At 50.2% G+C, this 20,016-nt stretch overlaps 3 protein-coding genes across 6 annotated transcripts in view; 2 read left to right on the plus strand and 1 right to left on the minus strand.

The window, feature by feature from the left end:
* Window positions 1–3,401, plus strand: part of Samd4b (sterile alpha motif domain containing 4B) — a 54,615-nt gene extending 51,214 nt beyond the window's left edge. For all 3 annotated transcript variants that reach the window (XM_045133976.1, XM_045133978.1, XM_045133977.1), the window contains one exon: window positions 35–3,401. In XM_045133976.1, coding sequence (XP_044989911.1) covers window positions 35–63 — 29 coding nt within the window. In that variant the 3' untranslated portion in view covers window positions 64–3,401. The remainder of the gene's footprint in view (window positions 1–34) is intronic.
* On the minus strand, window positions 2,203–9,624 carry Paf1 (PAF1 homolog, Paf1/RNA polymerase II complex component). Of its 2 annotated transcripts, none has more exons than XM_004670424.3 (14): window positions 9,332–9,624; window positions 8,692–8,721; window positions 6,200–6,292; window positions 5,798–5,919; window positions 5,641–5,707; window positions 5,447–5,548; window positions 5,230–5,335; window positions 5,083–5,151; window positions 4,900–5,003; window positions 4,310–4,426; window positions 4,098–4,226; window positions 3,055–3,160; window positions 2,855–2,945; window positions 2,203–2,775 (listed from the first exon to the last, which is right to left on the minus strand). In XM_004670424.3, the coding sequence occupies exons 1-14, from the start codon at window positions 9,376–9,378 to the stop codon at window positions 2,348–2,350; spliced, it is 1,611 nt and encodes a 536-aa protein (XP_004670481.1). In that variant the 5' UTR covers window positions 9,379–9,624; the 3' UTR covers window positions 2,203–2,347. The 2 variants fall into 2 exon arrangements, with proteins under 2 accessions (XP_004670481.1, XP_044989914.1); XM_045133979.1 differs by lacking the exon at window positions 9,332–9,624 and adding an exon at window positions 9,006–9,108 and having other exon boundaries at window positions 8,692–8,788.
* A 192-nt stretch (window positions 9,625–9,816) lies between these two features.
* Window positions 9,817–14,892, plus strand: Med29 (mediator complex subunit 29). Its single transcript, XM_004670422.2, has 4 exons — window positions 9,817–10,073; window positions 10,732–10,790; window positions 10,939–11,023; window positions 14,581–14,892. Exons 1-4 carry the CDS (start codon window positions 9,858–9,860, stop codon window positions 14,821–14,823), a joined length of 603 nt encoding a protein of 200 aa, XP_004670479.1. The 5' UTR covers window positions 9,817–9,857; the 3' UTR covers window positions 14,824–14,892.
* Window positions 14,893–20,016: the final 5,124 nt, after the last annotated feature.

The following is a 20,016-nucleotide window of genomic DNA, read 5'->3' on the forward strand; positions in this document are numbered from 1 at the left end:
TGATCCTCCTCCCTTCCTCCCTTTCTTATCACAGATGGGACAGACAAAACCTCCACCATCTGACAGGACCCACAGCCCAGCGCACCCATAGGCTCCCCCCCCCCCCCGGGCGGCGGGCGGGGCCAACCCCCAACAGGCTTCTCAGCAGCGAGAGGGTGGGCTGGCGCAGCTATACATTCTAATATTTTTCTACTCTTTCACCCTCTTAACTTTTGTTTAACATTGGCACATGCCTTGCTCACTCCCAGGCCTGTTGAGGGATCTCAGCTGATGCCCGGGAGACAATAGAGGGGGCAGCCAGGATAAAAGGGGCAAGGACCAGCCAGATCACCTGCCCCTTACCTCCCACATCCCCCACCTACCTATCCCACACCTGCTGCCTCCTCCAGTACCACTGACACCTGCCCCTCCCAAGGGAGCAGACTCCTCCAGAGATAAACTGACTGCTACCTTGTGCAGCCTGCTCAGAAATTCAGTGGGATGGGGACCACTGTGGACAGCCTGCTTGCCAGGATGTCACTGGAGAGGAGCTCTCTCCTTCCCTCCACCCCACAACACCCCTCATTGTTCCCCAGGACAGGTGCCACCTTTCTCCCCTTCCTCTTGCCCTGTTTATCAGAGGTTCTCAACAATTAATTTCTTAGGCCTATTTAAGATACATATTTATATAGTTCTTAACGGTTTTCTCTCTGATCATTCCCTGTCATTTTTAGAATCCCCAGGCCTCTCTCTGAGCTGGAAAGTGGCAGGGGAAACCTGAGTTTTATGAGAGGGCAGAGCCCCCTCCTCCACATCCCACTACCCTTCCCTATCCCCCTAGCCTGGGCTCCCAGATGCAGAGGTTGAAGGTGGGCAGCCAGGGCAGCGGTGAGGTCAGGAAGTCTGTTGCCTTAACGTCCTCTTCCCCCACCGACACACCCTTCTCCACTCCCTAGGTCTGTTGGCAAAAGACTTGGGGGCTAGGAATTTGGGAAAGGGGATTGTCTGGTTTTTGTTTTTTTTCACACCCCCTCTTTCTTTCAACTTTTCCCACTCCCCATTGTCATGACCTCATATAAGTGGAACACTATGTCATAACTCAGAGGTGCGTCCCAGCCCATGTCACAAAGCCCCTGGTCTGTTCCTGATGAGGGCTTGTGCTGGGGCCCAGGTGGAGGGATGGGATTTGGGGGTTCAAACTGGGGAAGCCAGGGCCCCCTATTCCAACCTCTTCTTTCCTCCTCAACCCACCCTCTCACTGGGACATTCTCAAGCTTTTCACACCGAAAAGGAAAAAAAAATGTTATTTTTAGATACATTTTATGAATAACTTTTGTTATGAATATGGCTGGTAACCATTGTGTATGTTATTAAAGATACAAAATGTTGGGAAAAAACAAAAAACCAAAAAAAAAAATTGAAAACCACCGCCCTCCCTGTACTTTCAAGCCCATTCCCCAGACCTTGCCCCTGCCTCCTGGTCTGTGGACCTCCCCCGCTCTGAGCCCAGGGTGGGTGAAGAAGCCAGGGGGTAGAGTGGCCCTGGGGACCTGCCTCTGGTCCCCACCTCCTCTCCCAGTGCCGGGCTGGGCGGGGTGTCAGGTGTATTTATGTACCTCTTGCACACTCATCAACCTATGCAAGTCCCCACCCCGGCCCTCCAGGTTTCTGTGCCTTTGCTCATCCCCCTCAAGCTCCAGGGCTTCTCCGGCCACTCCCACTAGTGGGAAGTGGGGTGGAAGGCCACCTGCTTGGAATCAGCAGGGTGTCCCTCTTAATGGGACCTTCACCCCTCCCCAGCCGGTCCAGTCTTGTTCACTATCCATCAGGGTAACTGACCCTGCCTGGCACTGGAAGGTGGTAAGGGACACCCTCCCCAAAAGGGGAGGCGAGAGCTGCTCCCCACCTGACAGCAGAGTGTGGGACGCAGGCGGCCCCACTCTGACAGGCAGGACCCCTGATCCTCCTACCCTACCCTACCTCCCTCCATGATTTCACCTTCCCCACCCATTTCTGTCCCCAGCCCCACTGGCAGAATCAGCTTTGAGTAACTGTACAGTTTTTCTCGCTGTTGGAGAAGACTTATTTGTTGGAGTTTCAATTGTTTAATGGTCTGGGCTTATTTTGGAAAAAAAAAAAAAAAAGATTCTAACCAGTTGTTATGCTGCATTTCCTGGGAAGCTTGGGGGGAGGGGGGGCAGTGAACAAGACCAGAGGCTCTAGGAAGGGAAAATCAATAGGTTGGCTTTATTAACAATGGTTGAGGGGTCAGGTGCACAAAGGAGGGCTCACAAAACAGACCACAAGAAAAATGCTTTCCTGTTCTAAGAATGGTGTCTGCTCTGGTCTCCTTGGAAGACCCTCATGTTCAGTCACTGTCACTGTCAGCCTCGCTGGAATCTGAAGCTGCAGCCTCACTGCCATCGTCCTGGGCAGAGTGCTCACTGCCACTGGGGAAAGGGCTGGCACTGCGGCTACGACTCCGGCTCCTGCTCTGGCTGCGGCTCCTCTGACCACCCCCATCGCTGCCACTGTCCGAGTCATTGTCACTGCCCCCGTGGGCCCCCCCTCTGTCCTCATCATCGGAGTCCACATCATCTTCAGAATCTGCATCACTACCAAAGATCTCCTCTTTGTCCCGAGCTGCACGGGCTTCATCCTCACTGCTTTCATCCTCGCCACTGCCACTCTTGTCACTTGCCTCTTCTCTGTCACCCTCCTCCTGTTCACTCTCGCTGCCGGAGTGTTCATCCTCACTGCCCTCCTTCTCACTGCTGCTGCCCTTCTGCTCTTCATCTGTGAGGGAGTAGGAAGAGGGTAAGACCCAGTTTCCGGGCCTCCCAGGGCTCCCAGGCTGTGACCTCTTCCTCTTTACCTGATCCCCCAGCTTCTTTCTCTTCCGCCTCCATCTCTTCCTCTTCTTCCTCCTCCGGTTCATGGTTTTCCAGCTGAGCCTTCCGTGCCTCCTAGAAGCATCAAGATTGGGAAGAGGAACAAGAGAGTGTTCTGTCTGGCCACTCCTCACCCATTGCTAGCCTCCTTTTGGGTGTCCTGGGCCAGTGAAGCTTGTTTTACCTGGGCTTCTAATTCCTTCTCGTTCATATCCCGGTGTTTGACCACAAGCAGGGCATTGGTACCCGACTGAACCCCAGCCTTGGCCCGGCGCTTACTAAGACGGACTCTGCAGTGGACAGTTGTAGGGGGAAGATACAGTTAACCCCAGCAGGGAGCAGTCTTACCTCACACTTGGTTCTCCATCCATGCTTAGCCCAGAGCATGCAAAGGAAATATGTATCTCTGAGATGTTACTTATGGGATATTCATATCTGTATGATGAATTTACCAATACTTAGAAACAAAGAAATGGCAAATCTTGTATTTCTGGCTTGTGAATAATAGGAACTAAAACTGAGATATGATGCTCTGCCATTTCTTCACATTTCCAGCCTGGCTATAAGATCAGACCTTGCAAGCGTTAGAAAAACTCAAGTCTTGCTTCCCCAACTCTTACTAAGGGCACCAGCACAACAAGTTAGCTTTCAACCCTTAGAAAGTAATTCTGGAGGCATGCTTTGTGCCTCATGTTTCATTTAAAACATGCTACGGCGGGGCATAATGGTGCACACCTTTAATCGCAGCATTTGGGACTTAGAAAGTGCCATGAGTTCAAGGGCACCCTAAGACTACAAAGTGAATGCCAGGTCAGCCTGGGCTAGAGTGAGCCCCTATCTCAAAAAAAAATAAAATAAGAAAATGCTGCCACTTGAAATGTAGTTTGGTGGTAGAGCACTTGCCTAGCATATACAAGACCATACCCAATACTGCCATACATGGAATACCCTTCATAATTTTATGTATCATGTAATACTCTGGCTCTTTACCTCCATATGTATTACTAGTATCAGGGGAAGGCTGAGTTTATATACTGCATCACCAGAAGACTTTCTGAAGGTAATAGAGACAGGTCCAGTCCAGGTGCATGAACAGGTTCCTTCTGCTGATCTCCCTCTTACAATCACACATGGTTAATCCCAAGGTACAAATGACCAAAGTGGCTCTTGTATGCCCAGGCTCTTAAGAACAGAGCCAGGCTAATGAAAGAGGAGAAAGCTGAGTACCTCGTCTCCAGCTCATTGTAGTAAACTCCATCACCCTCTCGGAAGATAAAGAAGTAGTTCTCCTCGTAGCCCTTGCTAGCCTTGTTCTTCACATTCCAGTTGTACTCTCTTGCAATCTTGTAGTCATACCTAAGGATGAGGCAAAGTCAGCCCATTTGTCTCTGAGAAAATGACACTTCTCAATCCCCCAAACTTAACCCCAACACATGTACACATCATCTGGTGCATAGTCCATCTCCTCCTCCTGGTCCCGCTTTCGTTTCTTCAGTGTCTCTTCCACAGGCAGAAAATAAGCTACGAACTGGTTCCCTTCCTCATCCATCATGCCTCTGGGTAGAGAGAAAAGGAAAAGTGAAAGGTGAGGGTAGGGGCTGGGGAGATAGTTCAGCAAGTTAGAGTGTTTGCTTTGCCAGGATAAGGCCTAATTCTTTCTGAGTTTGAACCTCCAACCACATGAACAACTGGGCATGGCTTCACATTACTGCAACAGCAGTTCTCTGGAGCTCAGAAACCAGGAAAACTTGCTGGGCTTGCATAAATGGCGGCTTTAGGCTCAGAGACCACATCTCAGACTATATGGATGAGCAATACAAGGGCCCCTCACGAAGGTAAAGACAAAGGAGCAACAAAACTGCATGTGGTGACATATGCCTGTAATCCCAACACTCCAGAGACTGAGGTGGGAAGACTGCCCCAGAAGTTCAAAGCCTAGGCTACAGAGTGAAACCCTATCCCCAAAACAACAGGGGGAGAAAGGGTTGCCAAGGAGGACCAAGCCAAAGTGGGCAGCAGGACCTCTGACCTGATCATGGCCTGAGACATCATCTCTAATGCAGCTGCCCCACTTGTGTCCTTGGGGGCTGGGTCAGAGTCAAAGATGACCTGTGCACATGGGTTGATCCACATCTGGGGGGAGGGATTAAAGTTAGTCTGGTTTGAGCAAGCACAGGAGGATATCCCTTCCACCTCCCACACTAAGCCTGACCTTAAAGTCTGGGAAAACAGGCATGACCTCTACCGGTGTCACTCGAGGCTTGCTGTAATGCTGGGAGATCTGGTAGAGCAAAACAAATGAGGAAATAAAGAGATCAAGCCACACCATTGCCTCGCTCCATCCCAGTTCCCCAATTACCGATTTCTGGGCATCCTCAAAAGTCTTCTCAATAGCTGTGATCTGGCTGTCTCTATCCTTGTATATCTCTTCCTCTGTGAACTGCTGCTTCACAGAAACTCCAATCCTACAAATGAAGAGAAGGCCTGCATGGACCACTGGACATCTCTTAAGTCTCCAGTTTGTCTCCCATCCCCCTCCCCCACCAAACACACTCACCCACCCACCTTCTACTTACTTGACCTCTGGCTTCTCATTGGAGATACCGTAACGGTTGAACTCGGTGGAAATGTACTCTGTCTTCCGCATCCATGGCACTACTTTGGCGTGCTGCTGGGATCTAGAGTGGGAACCCAAGACACCTTCAAGACCCAATGCAAGGTACTCCTGCTTATAGAGGCCATCCCCAGCACCTACATGGCACCCTCTCACCTCTTCGAGCTGGTAGGGGCCTGAATCTCCTCTTCCAAAAGCTTTTCATCTGCTGGATCCAAGAGAACTAGGGAGCAAGAGTCAGGAGAACCATGAGGGGTGGCCTAAGCCTGGCCTTTGCTGATCTAAAGCAGACCCTCCCAGTCTCCCCACACACCATTAGGATCAATTCGGTAGGTGTCAGGGTTGATGAGGTCGATGGTGACCCCCAGGTCTGGCTCAGTCAGGAGGTCATGTTTGTGCTGTTTCTCCAAGGAAGTTGCTTTGTACTGCACAAACCTGATGGAGAAACATGTCCACTGTGGTTTCGAGATCAGATCCAGCTTCACACCCATCCCATTCCCCTTCCCAGAAGCTAAGCTTCTATGGAAGGGAACGCAGAATATCCCCAGTGTTCCAGTTGGCTACTGCTTGTCGATCTATTAGGATTCATTACCTATCATGTGCTGGCAGGTACTGGGCTGGGCATGAGGAAGGAGCATTGTACTAGACAAGCAGTCCTTGCCTTCAAGGAACTTTTGTTTCTTAGTAGTTTCTCCATCCCTGGGCTTACTCTCACCTGTTCTGGTCGAAGGGGTAGGTGATGAACTTGGGGTCAAATGGGATGTCAGGGAGGCTATTGCAGTACTTGACTCGGCAGACCACTCCAGACCTAGAAAAGCAGTGGCTCAATACTAGGCCTCGGGCCTAGTGATGGCATACACCTTTAATATCAGCACTCAGGAGGCCAAAGCCAGCCTAGGCTATAACAGAGACCCTGCCTTAAAAAAAAAAAAAAAAAAAAAAGCCTCAGGCAGAAGAGATGGCTCAACAGGTAAGAATACTTTGTACAACCATGAGAGCCTGAGACTACCTGAGTTCAATTCTCCAACACCCACGTAAACAGCTGGGCATGACCACACATATCTGTGGCCCCAACCCTGTGGGGAGCAGAGACTGCAGAATTACTAGGGTTCCCAAAACAAATTCTGGAATCTGACAACCTCACTGGAGAAGGACCACTGGATGGTCTCCTGTGGCCTTCACATGAAGGTGCTCTCATCTGCATGCACACACACAGTACACATGGGGGGGGGGGGGGACTGGAAACCAAGTGTGGTAGCACACAGCTTTAGTGCCAGCACTCGGGAGGCAAAGGTAGGGGAATTGCTTGTGAGCTGAGGGACAGCTTGAGATTACATAGTGAATTCCAGGTCAGCCTGAGCTAGTGAGACCCTACCTAAAAAAAAAAAAAAAAAAACTGGGCTGGACACATGGCTTTGTAAGGCACTTGCCTACAAAGCCTAAGGACTCAAGTTTGACTCCCCAGAAGCCACGCAAGCCAGACACACAAGGTCATGCATGCACAGAAGGTGGCACATAGCATCTGGAGTTCAACTAAAGTGACCAGAGGCCCTGGCATGCCCATTCTCTCATTAAAAACAAAAAACAGGGCTGGAGAAGATGGCTTAGCAGTTAGGGCATTTGCCTGCAAAGGCAAAAGATCCAGGTTCTAGTCCCCAGGACCCACATAAGCCAGATGCACAAGGGGTCACATGTGCCTGGAGTTCATTTGCAGTGGCTGGAGGCCTTGGCACACCCATTCTATGATTGCCTCTCTCCCTCTCTCACTCAAAATAAATAAATATATTTTTTAAAAAATCCATTAAAGCGGGCTGGAGAGATGGCTTACTGGTTAAGTGCTTGCCTGTGAAGCCTAAGGACCCTGGTTCCAGGCTCGATTCCCCAGGACCCAGGTTAGCCAGATGCCCAAGGGGGCACACGGGTATGGAGTTCATTTGCAGTTGCCTGTGTGCCCATATTCATTCATTCATATTCTCATTCTCTCTCTCTCTCTCTCTCTCTCTCTGCCAATTTCTCTGTCACTCTTAAATAAAAAATAAACAAAAAAATTTTTTAAATCCACCAAGAGGCCTTGGTGGATTTTTTTAAATGTGGTAGCACAAGCCTATCATACCAGCACTCAAAAGACAGGTGAGAAGACTGCTGCACCAGGCCCACCTATGCTATGCACCTCCTGTCTTAAAAACACAACGTGAGGACTGGAGAGATGGTTTAGCAGTTTAGGCACTTGCCTGGGAAGTTTAAGGACTCAGGTTTGATTCCCCAGAACCCATGTAAGATGCACATGCGTCTGGAATTTATCTGCAGTGGCTGGAAGCTCTGGCCCACCAATTCTCTCATTAAAGAAAAACATATTTTTTAAAATAGGGGCACTTGACAGAGGGCTCAACAGTTAAGCCTGCTTGCTTGCAATGTCTAATGGCCCAAAGTTCAAGTTGCCAGTACACCCTTAACGCCAGATGCACTAAGTGGTGCACGCCTCTAATCCCAGAACTCAGGGCCGAAGTAAGAGGATCACTGCCAGTTTGAGGCCACCCTGAGAATACAGAGTAAATTCCAGGTCAGCCAGGGAGCCTGAGCTAGAGGGAGACCTTACCTGGGGGGGGGGGGGGGGGAGCAAAACAGATGCTTGCCTGCAAAGCCTGAAAGCCCAAGTTCAATTCCCCTGTACTCACCTAAAGCCAGACACACAAAGTAGCAAGAGGCCCTGCACACCCATAATCTTGAAATAATTTCTTTTTTAAAGACAAAGTGCTTGCTTTGCAAACATGTGAACCCCAGTTCCATCCCCAAAAGCCACATAAAAATGGTAAGCATGGGGCTGGAGAGATGGCTTAGAATTAGGCACTTGTCTGTGAAGCCTAAGGACCCAGGTTTGATTCCCCAGTACCCACATATGCCAGAAGCACAATGTGGCATACACCTAGAGTTCATTTGCAGTGGCTAGAGGCCGTGGTGTACCCATTGGCTCTTATTTCTAATTTTTATTTTTTTAAATGCTGAGCATGGTGGCAGGCACATGGGGAGGCAGAGAGTAGGTTCCTTAGAGTTCATTGGCCAGTCAACCTAGCCTAATGGGCAAGCAGCAAGCTCCAGGCCAGTTAAGACCCTGTCAAAAAAAAAAGGTGGTTGCACATGCACACACCTCATCACACACACAAATAAAAAAATAAGCCCCTGCTGCCCACCCGCCTTGGAAGGGCTTACCTCTCGGGCAAAGTCCGGTGGGAGTTGGGCCTGGTGGGAAGAAGAGACACCAGAGGATGGGGATTGAATGGAGAGTGAAAGACGCTTCTGCAAACTTCTGGAAGGTGCAAGAAGGGTTGGCAAATGCTAACCTGCTTCATGGATTGGGAGGAGGGGATACCCCAAGTGCTTTAAATGGAGCCCCAAGATGCCTTAGAGAAAGAAGCCAAGTGTTCAATCCCCTCAGAAGCAGGAAATGTCTTGTTTTAATAAGGCCCAAATACTGTATCCTTTTGGAAAGAGGCCCCCAGGGCTGGAGTGGCCAAGGTTCTTACCTGCAAAACCTAAGGACCCAGGTTCGTTTCCCCAGAACCCACATAAAGCCAGATGCACAGAAGTGGTGCATGCGTCTGTTGTATGCATGCAGCGGCTAAAGGCCCTGACACGCCCATTCTCTCTCCTTCTCTTCCTCTCTCTCTCAAATAAAAAAGGGGGGACCCAAACGCTCCACTGCAGGCGACACTTAAACTCTGAGTCTATTTCTGGTGGCAGGGGGCGGGAGCGACCCCGGGGAGACCGGTCGAGGATCCCAGAAAGAGTGCGCCCCTTCGTCGTGACGTCACGGCACCGCCCTCGCTCCCCCCGATGGCGGGGCGCCTACCTGTGTCCATCCTCCCGCTGGGCCTGAGTTTGGATGGTAGGCGCCATAGCGACGAGGCGACGGCCGCGTCGCCGGCGTCCTAGCTGCGCCGCGGGCCGACGCGAAGGGGCGTGCCGACTCCGGGAGACGCGGGCTCGGAGGCAGCGCTACGACGAGGCGGACTCACAGAAGACAGTACTCCGGGACAGACGGCCGGACCGTCAGACGCGCACTCGCACGGAGGCTCTGCCAACCGCTGCCGAAGACGCCAAAGCCCCCGACGGCTCTCCTCAGGCTGCGAGGCCCTGCGGGAACTAGAGTGCCGACCAGAAGCCCACACTGATTGGCTGTGGGAACGGGGCGGAGCGAAGGCCAAAGGCCCTCTTATGATTGGTGAAAAACACACGCTTGCCCTCTCCCGCCGGAAGGTAGCGCGTATCCTCTCTTTTCATTGGCTAACTTGTCTAGGAGGTTGCCCAACGAAGCAGCGGAAAAGAAACCGGGTCGGGGCGCTCGTGACGCACTTCCGGCGTTCTAGACGAAGAAGATGGCTGCGCCCCAGCAGCAGGCTTCAGCGGCTTCCTCAGCTGGTAGTGTGTCAGGTCCCGGTTCGGTTGGTGGCCCGGGTCCCCAGCAGCAGCCGCAGCCGTCCACGCAACTGGTGGGACCTTCCCAGAGCGGGCTCTTGCAGCAGCAGCAACAGGACTTCGATCCTGTGCAGCGCTACAAGATGCTCATCCCGCAGCTGAAGGAGAGTCTGCAGGTGATTGACAGTGAGAGGGCTTTGGCAGTCTGTTGCCAAGGGGTGGGAGGGTTATGCTGGCTGGAGGGATGGCTTGGAGGTTAAAGCACTTGCCTGCAAAGCCAAAAGACTCAGGTTCGACCTCCCCCCCCCCAAGACCCACGGAAGCCAGATGTACAAGGTGGCGCGTGTGCCTGGTGTTTGCAGTGGCTGGAGGCCCTGGCACACACCCATTCCCGCTCTGTCTGCCTCTTCCTCTCTCTCTCAAATAAATAAAATACATATTTTTAAAAAACAAGGGGAAGCCAGGCATGGTGGCATACGCCTTTGATCCCAGCATCAAGAGGTAGAGGTAGGGGGATAGCCATGAGTTCGAGGCCACTCTGAGACTACATAGTGAATTTCAGGTCAGCTTGAGCCAGAGTAAGACACTACCTTGAAAAAACAAAATAAATAAATAAATACATGCCTTTAATCCCAGCACTCCGGAGGCTGAGGTAGGAAGATCACTGTGAGTTCAAGGCCAGACTGAAACTACGTAGTAAATTCCAGGTCAGCCTTGGCTAGAGTGAAATCCTACCTATAAGTGAAGAGAAGACCTATGACGGTGGAATACAAGGAAGAGTGTAAATCTAACTGCTCTCTTGCAATTTTTCTTGCTTCCTCTTTTTCTAAACAGACCTTGATGAAAGTTGCAGCCCAGAACTTGACTCAGAACACTAACATTGACAATGGACAGTGAGTGTGGCTCTTACTGCCCCAGTATATCCTAACATGGCTCCAACCTCAGAAACTCCTCCCCAGGGCTCACTCCCTTTCTTTACAAGCCCAGTCTGTATCTCCTCAGCCAGGGACTTGATTGACAGCCTTTTCTTCCTGACCCTAGAAAGAGCAGCGATGGTCCCATACAGCGCTTTGACAAGTGCCTGGAGGAGTTCTATGCACTCTGTGACCAGCTGGAGCTTTGTCTGGTAAGGAGCCTTCTGAACAGTGGTTGACCATAGTACCCTCTAATTCCTAGAGATATTCAAAGCCCATCCATTTATCTATTTATTTTGGTTGGTGTTTTAAGACAGGTAGCTTAGTCTGGCCTGATACTGGCTATTTAAACCAGTATGATAAACTTGTCATCCTTCTGCCTCTGCATCCCAAGTGCTAACATTGACCTGGATACAAACCCTGAATTCATTCAGCTCATTAGCCACTATCTCTGGGCCTCACCTGTGTTGTACCTGATTCTCGTTCTCACAGAAATTCTAGTTCAGTGAAGTGACATATAACTTCAAACAAGGACAGTGCAGAGTGGCCAAGGGTATGATAAGAGTAGACCAGAGCAGTCAGGGCTGTGGAGGAGGCACAGACAGATAGGCAGGGCTAGGATGGGAAAGCTCAAGGGATGTTGGGGTAGGAAGAGAGGAAATCTCAGGAGGATATTGGTAGGGAGATAGGCACACAGAACTTTGGGCAGGAAAGGAGCAGGACTTGAAGCAAGCATTCCTAAGAGCCTTTGATTTCTCTGGGAAATAGAGTTTTAGGAAACTCTTCAAAATCATGCATGAGAAGTGTGTATCATGATTCCAGGTGTAGTACTGTAGTCATTTTTCCCCCCTTCACTCATCATTGTTTTGAACTAGGTGTTGAAAGAAAGGCAGAATTTGAGAGGCTCTTAGGAGTAGTATTCCATCCAGGTGGAACAACTTCTTTCTTTACTTGAGTTGTGCTCTTTTTTCTTTTTTCTCTTCTGAGGTAGGTTTTCTCTAGCCCAGGCTGACCTAGAAGTCACTCTGTAGTCTCAGGGTAGTCTTGAACTCGTGATGATCCTCCTACCTCTGCCTCCCAAGTCTTAGGATTAAAGGCTTGTGCCACCACACCTGGGAATTTGTGCTTATAAGATAGGGCCTCACTGTCAAGTTAAACAGGAGATGGACCTGGTGGCCCACACGTGGAATTCCAGCTACTGGGGAGACTGAAGGAGGAGGGTTATAGTTCGTTTTGGATTTTTGGAGGGGGGGGTGTTCAAGGTGAGTCTCACTATAGCCCAGGCTGGCCTTGAACTCAGAGCAATACTCCTACCTCTGCTTCCCAAATCTCACCCTGGAAAGGCCTCCTCCAAAGACCTGTTAGTTTTGTGGCCTGGCTAGGCTAAGCAGCCGAACTTCCACATGCCCTTCCTCTTTCCTCAGGGCCCAGCCCTGACGGCCTCCTTGAGATCCCACCTCCAGTCTCAGTGCCTCTTGTGCATCCCTCCCTTTCCAGCTAGAAGTAGATTATAGGATTAAAGGTGTGTACCACCACATGCAGCAAGTCATAGTTTTAATGCTTATATGGGCAACTGGGTGAAACCCTGTCTAAAGTTAAAAGGTAAGGTCAGGTGTGGTGACACACATGCCTTTAATCCCAGTACTCAAGTGGTAGAGATAGGAAGATCACCTTGAATTCTAGCTGGAAAGGGAGGGCTGTACAAGAGGCACTGAGACAAGATGGGATCTCAAGGAGGTAGTCAGGGCTGGACCTTGAAGAAAAGGAAGGAAGCACATGTGGAAGTTCAACTGCTTAGCCAGGCCTCTTTTTTGTTTTTTGGTTTTGTTTTGAATATTTGAGGTAGACACATGGAGGGAGGGAGAGATTAAGTATGAGCATGTCAGGGCCTCTTGCTCCTGCAAATAAACTCTAGACAAATGGAAATCTGGCTTTACCTAGGTACTGGAGATTCGAATACCAGGACTGCAGGCTTTGAAAGCAAGTGTCTTTAACTGCTGAGCTATCTCCCCATCCCCAAAAGGGGACATCTTGTATGACTTTCCTGAGGAGACTGAAAAACAAATGTCTATTTACTCCCTCCTCTCCAAATAAGGAGGGTGCAGATTCTGAAAGATCCAGCTTGGTAAATAAGTTTATTAGGTTTAACATAAAGGAACACGGTGATTGACTGGCAGCTGAACCACCAAAAAGTCCCAATCTCCTATTGTATTATGGCCCTCCAAGCTCCTATTGTATTGTGGGGTTGTTTTTGCTTTTAGAATTTTTTTTTTAAATATTTGCTTATTTGTTTGCCTATCTCTTGTTGCTGCAAACTAATGTCTGTCTGATTCTACATGGGTGGCTGCAGAATTGAACCCTGGACTGAAAGGCTTTGCAAGCAAGCACTTTTTTTTTTCAAGGTAGGGTCTTGCTCTAGTTTTAGGCTGACCTGGAATTCACTATGTTGTCACATGGTGGCCTCGAGCTCACAGCAATTCTCCTACCTCTGTCTCCTGACTGCTGGTATTAAAGGCATGCACCTCCACGCCTGGCTTCACCATTAATTAATTTATTAATTTATTTATTTATTTAAGCATGAGAATGGGCACACCAGGGCCTTTAGCCACTGCAAACAAACTCCAGACGTATGCACCACCTTGTACATCTGGCTTACGTGGGATCTGGAGAATCAAACCTGGGTCTTTAGGCTTCGCAGGCAAGCGCCTTAACTGCTAAGCCATCTCTCCAGCCCCAAGCAAGCCCTTTTAACAACTGAGCCATCTCCCCAACATATGCTGTGTTTTTGTTGCTACTGTTGTTTGTTGTTTGCTTTTTATTTATTTATTTGAAAGAGAGCTAGGCAGATACATAGAATAGGCATACCAAGGCCTCTAGCCACTGCATTGCTGCATTGCTACCATGTGCATCTGGCTTACAAGGGTACTGGGGAGTTGAACTGGGCCCTCAGGCTTCATAGGCAAGCGCCTTAGCTGCTAAGCCTTCCCTCCAGCCCTGTTTTATGCTTTTTGTGACAGCATTCCATGTAGCCCAGGTTGCCCTGGCTGTGTAGCTGAGAATGACCTCCAGTCCTAGGATTATAGTAAGCTACCACCACACCCAGCTCTTCTCAGGGATTCTTCTGTCTCTGCAAACACTGTCCGACTGTGGGAAGGACAGTATGTTTTGCTGTAGTCTGGTATACAGAACAAAGTGTCACTTTGTTACAAGATGTCGCTACTTTGCTAGGAGTTGGAGTCTACTCCCTCTAGAGTTGGTCAGCCCTGAGACAAGCACACTATAGAAGGAGCAATTTGGAGGGGGAGTGGGAGAGCCCAGGAATGTCTGGGAGGCTAGGGACAAGGAGATGTGGGCCCTCTCGGTGCAGAGGCAGGAGCTATGTGACACAGCCCCGGGAAGAATGAAGAGCTGCAAATGCTGCTCCTGTCTTACACAGAGAGGAGGAGGGGTGGGTGCCATCAGGGAAGCCAGGGCCCAGGCTGGGTACTCCTTCATCAGTTCGCACTTAAAATGGTACATCAGTGCCTCACACATCTGTTCTCGTCTTACCAGGTAAGGAGAGTTGAAAGAGCTAGACATGGTTGTGCACACGTGTAATATCAGGTCTCAGAAGAGCAGCCACGTCCCAGGTCACCCAGCAAGTGACTGGCAAGACCAGGCTTTGACTCCCAGACCTTGGGAGTCCCATGTCTGCCTCAGAGGGTAGAGGTGGGGGAGTAGCAGCTGCCTGGGTGACACTGATGCTGTGTCCTTGCCTCCCTTTCCATAGCGTCTGGCACATGAATGCCTTTCACAGAGCTGTGACAGTGCTAAACACTCTCCAACGCTGGTACCCACAGCCACCAAGCCAGATGCAGTGCAGCCTGACAGCCTGCCCTACCCGCAATACCTGGCCGTCATCAAAGCCCAGATTGCCTGTGCCAAAGACATTCACACCGCTCTGCTAGAGTGTGCCAACAAGGTCACAGGCAAGACACCCACACCATCCACTGGCCCTGGAGGCAGCCTCTGAGGTCTTGGGCAGGGAGTTGGGGCTGGTGGTGGGGGTGGGCATGGAGAATGAAGAGTTGCCTGAGGCAAAGCAGCTGGCTGATTTTCTTATTTCTTCACCTGCGCAACAAGGCTGGAATCCAGCAGGGGGCAGCAGAGGCCACCAAGCAGCCTGGCATTCCCCTCTGTTGCCATCACCCACCCCTGTCCCTAGTCTCTATCATGCATGGCCTTTGCACTGGATGACTTCTGTTCCAGGGACCCTACTGCCGCCACCTGGGTGGGTCACTCTAGCTGTGCCCTTCTCCTTTTGACTTTTGAGTATGGCCCAGTGTGTCTGCTCATTTCTTAGCTGTTCCCTTCTCACTTCTCTTCCTTTTTCCATCTGGCACCCTCTTCTGTGACACTGCCCAGTGGTCTGTGGCTCTATTTACCAGTCCCCTTTTACTGTCTTTTGCCCTCAACTCCAAAACTGGGACAGTGTATGCAGGGAACCAGAGGCCTCCGTTACTAGGGCTTGGGGAAGGGGCTTCATTTCTTAGAGCCAAGGCCAAGATCCTTGGCCTAGAAAGGAGAAGTACAGGGGTCCAGACCTTGACCTCAGCACCCCCTACTGGGGAGCGACTTGGCCCCCACCCATCCCCTGCATCAGCAGAACTGTGTTGATGATGTTGTGCAATTTGTGCAGAGGCCCTGCTCAACGGATGCCTGGGCCCCTGTATTTCTAACCCCAAAGGAGAAGTGAAAAAGGCTCCAGCAGAGGTGAATCATAAGTTATGGGGAAGAACTCCGCTCCGGGAAGCAGGACTTGGGAAGGGGGCCTGGGGAGCACTAGCACCCCACTTCCCCAAGGGCTTCAGGGAGCTCAGCCATGGCCCTCAGGCCTAGGCAAGTGCTGGGTGGGGCTCCTGGCCCAGACCCAGCTGTCAGTGTAGAAGGCCCAAGTGACTCAGCCTGGTTGGGGAAACTGCCCCACCCAGTAACAATACCTTCAGTGCCTGGTTCCTATGTCACCACCCCGCAGCCTTCTTTTCCTGGACCCCATGTCTGCAGTGATACCCCTGGAGCCATGGGTGCCTCTGTTTACCTGGAGCCCAAGTTTCCACACTGGGAAAACTGGAAACTCACACGCGTGTGTGTGCGTGTGCGCGTGTGCAACTCTCCTGGGTAATTTATTGCCCTGCCTTGAGGCCACAGGGCTGGTGGTTGTCCATGGTGAGGAGTATTCTATAAAAAGTCCCAAGTTCTGCCTTTTATCTGTGTAAGTCAGTTCCCTTCAGATCATCCAGGACAATGGTCCTTGCCTAAGATCAATTGATCATGGGCTCTAATTTTAATTTACATCGGATTTTTTTGAAAAAGGTTTCAAAACCAAAAAAGAAAAAAGTCAGACATGGCACATGCATTTGGAGTTCATTTGCAGAGTCCCTGATGCTGCGCCCATTATCATTCTCATATTCTCTCTCTCTCTAAAACTTACTAAAAAAATTTTTTTTTTGCTGGGCATGGTGGTGCACGCCTTTAATCCCAGGAGACAGAGGTAGGAGGATCACCATGAATTCAAGGCCACCCTGAGACTACATAGTAATTTCAGGTCAGCCTGAGCTAGAGTGAAACCCTACCTCAGAGGGAAAAAAAAATTCTTGCCTCTGTGTGGGTATATTGTCATGCCAGAAACTCTTGCCCCTGCAAATGAACAAGTGTCCAGCTTTATGTGGGGAATTGAACCCAGGCCAGAAGGCTTTGTACGCAATCACCTTTAACCACTGAGCTGCGCATCATGTCGTGATCTTGCATACAACTGAAAATGTACTGGTCTGTCTTAAGTAGAACCTACCAGTTTCCAGCCAGGGACATGCACCATACTCTGGCAAGGGTTTGTCTGTCTGTGGTACAAGACGACAGGTACAGCTGGCCCCCGGGGTGTTATCAACACAGCACACAGGTTGGGCATGGCATCCCAGCACCAGGGTAAAACCATACCCTGGGAGCCCACACGAGTATGATGGGTTTTCATTCGACAGCCTCACATGCTGGAAGGACACCAGGAAACTTCATTCCTTCAAGAAACCCAGTAGCTTGTGCAAGCAAAGCCCCAGGCAGTGTCAGTGGAAGGTCCCTATACTCCTGGTGCTGACACTGCAAGAAGGGAGCAGGCAGCATGGGGTACATATCTATCATCACAGCACTTGGGAAACTCAGGCCAGAGGATAGTGTTTTGAGGCCTGTCTGAATTCAAGGCCAGCCTGGGCTTGAATTTAGTGAGACCCTGTCTCAAATAAAAGTCTGTCCCATGTGGCTCATGTCTGTAATCCTGGTGGCAGGGGGACATGGTTCAAAGAGGTTAGATACTTAGAAATAAAGCTAGCACAAGAAAGTGTTGGAAAGCCAGTGTGGTAGCACATGCCTTTAATCCCAGCACTTGGGAGGCAGAGGCAGGGGGATTGCTGTGAGTTCAAGACCACCTTGAGACTACTAAGTGAATTCCAGGTCAGTCTGGGCTAGAGTGATACCCTACCACGAAAAAACACAAAAATAAATGTTCAAAACCAGACGCTGGAGAGGGCTCAGCCTAGTGACCTGGGTTTAATTCCCCAGTACCCATGTAAACCAGATACACAAAGTGGCACACACCATCTGGAGTTCATTTGCAGCAGCTGGAGGCTCCAGTTCTCTGCTTGCAAGTAATTTTTTTTTTCAAAGTTCAAACCGGGTGTGGTGGTGCACACCTTTAATCCCAGCACTTGGGAGGCAGAGGTAGGAGGATTATGAGTTTGAGACCACCCTGAGATGACATAATGAATTCCAGCTCAGCCTCAGCTATAATGAGACCCTACCTCAAAAAACAAAAAAGTTCACAACCAACCTGGAATAGTGAGACTGTATCTCCAAAGAGAGAGGAGAGGTCAGGTGGCAAACACCTGTAGTCCCCACATTTGGGAGGTTTTGGCAAGAAGATTGCTTGGGGCCAGCCTGGGCAGAAAAATAACCCTTGATAAATCCAAGGAAGCCTTATTGAGGAGACAGCTGACTTGAAGGAGAGGAAGTGAGTAAAGCAGTGGTAATTGACAGCAAGGGCGGGTGTTCCAGGTAGAGGGCACTGCGGTGCGCACATCCTGAGGTGAAAATGTGCTGGTGGTGTGGGGACTTGGCGGTGTTGAGTGGAGGGCCAGGTGTCGTGGAAGGCCTTGCTGAAGACTGGGCTCTAGCCAGACTTTTAGTCACAGAGAGGTTGTATACCCTGGTACATAACCCTACACTAGGAAGGTGTGTGTGTGTTACACATCCACCACAACTTTGAGCAAAGGAGACCATAGAACATTTGCCTGCAAAGCCAAAGGATCTCCGTCCAACTCTCCAGGACCCACATAAACCAGATTAACAAGGGGTCACATGCATCTGGGGTTCCTTTGCAGTGTCCCTGGCATGTCCATTCTCTCTCCCCCTTTTTCTCAGATAAGTAAAATTATTTATATATATATAAATATATATATAAAGGCTATAGAAGCCGGGCGTGGTGGCACACACCTTTAATCCCAGCACTCGGGAGGCAGAGGTAGGAGGATCGCCATGAGTTCAAGGCCACCCTGAGACTACATAGTTAATTCCAGGTCAGCCTGGACCACAGTGAAACCCTACCTCGAGAACGCCCCCCCCCCAAAAAAAACAAAAAACAGCCATAGAAGCTGGGCGGTGGTCGTGAATTCCAGGTCAGCCTGGGTTAAAGCAAGACCCTACCCCCCCCCCCCCAAAAAAAAAAGGAGCAAGACCATGGAGCACTTGGGAGCAAAGCAAGAAGGGTCATTGTGAATTAGTGACCTACTGAGACTACATAGATGCAGTCTCAAAAAACCAGACCATGTAGCCTGCTTTTAAAGTAACATGTGTTTTATGAAGAGAAGTAAATTCTGTAAGGTCTTAAAACTGACTAGCCCTTCTTAGAATGCACAGCACTGGCTCCCCATTCTGTAATGATGTGGGGTCTGGGCTCTAGCCCTCCTGCCCACTGCAGCCACGTGTCTTCAGTTCACATCTCTGCCCATTGCTGTTACCTTCTCCCTGGCAGTAGTCACTCCTGTACCTGCTCCATTCAGAGCTTAGGTTACACAGAAGCCGACACTGGTCAGTGAAGGACTGTTTGAAGAAGGAAGCCACTTGTTAATGAGACCCAAATCTTCAAATCCAGGGGCGTTTACTTTTCTGAGTAAAGTGTACTGATGGAAAATAAAGGCGTGTTTCAAGTTAAAAAAAAAAAAAAAAACAGACCATGGATACATACCTCCACCTCCTAGCAGAGACTAGCCCTGCTACACAGGGACTCTGGTCCATGCCATGGACAGTGCCACAAGCACTCAAGAAAATCATCCAACCACATGAATACCCAGTTCTCTAACCACCACTTTAACCTGCTGTCTCTCACCCCATCACAAGGCTGACTCAGCCCTGCCCTCAGCTCACTGGTAGAGCAGTCTCATTGGCTGGACAGATAAGATTAGCTCAGATAACTCAACATCTAGGTGCTGGTGTGTACATGTCTGCTCTGCCCGCAGAGCAGACACGCGAGTGGTGACACAGAATGCCAGCCACTCTTCCCATCACGCGCACAGGTCAATGTCCACAATGAGGCACCAAAGTTCACCAGTTGCGCTGTCTTGTGACTAGGCCACAGAGGAACTGGTTCCAGACGTTGTCAGGCACATGCACTCAGAGAAAGCCACCAAAGGGGAAAAAAACTGGCCCACGAACACCATTTGCACACCTGAGGACAGGCACACATTGAGCTACAGCTGCAGATACTGATCAGAATCGCTCTGCTTCAAGGTCTTGTGGACACAGCCCTGTCATCCAAGGCACCTGCCAGGAATTACACACACTTAGTCACCCCAGATCCCACGGTGCTGGCTCAAAGATACACACAGTGCTTGAGGGATGGGGAGTGGAGGTGGCATGTCTCATAAAGCCACCTCAAAGACAGCTGTAAGCACTTATACTTGATAATCCTCCCCATATGCGCATGCGGTCGAGTCAAGCTCTGTGGCACAGAGAGGATGGGCGAGCCAGGGCCTCGTGCATCTGGCTGTACGTGGGTCCTGGAGCGCTGAACCCCGGGGTCCTTTGGCTTTGCAGGCAAACACCTTAACCACTAAGCCATCTCTTCAGCCTCCAGGGTTTCACTTTTTTTTTTTTTTTTTTGACTGATTTTTTAAGAGTTTCA

The sequence above is a fragment of the Jaculus jaculus genome, chromosome 14 (genome assembly GCF_020740685.1).
Source record: "Jaculus jaculus isolate mJacJac1 chromosome 14, mJacJac1.mat.Y.cur, whole genome shotgun sequence".
Lineage (NCBI taxonomy): Eukaryota > Metazoa > Chordata > Mammalia > Rodentia > Dipodidae > Jaculus > Jaculus jaculus.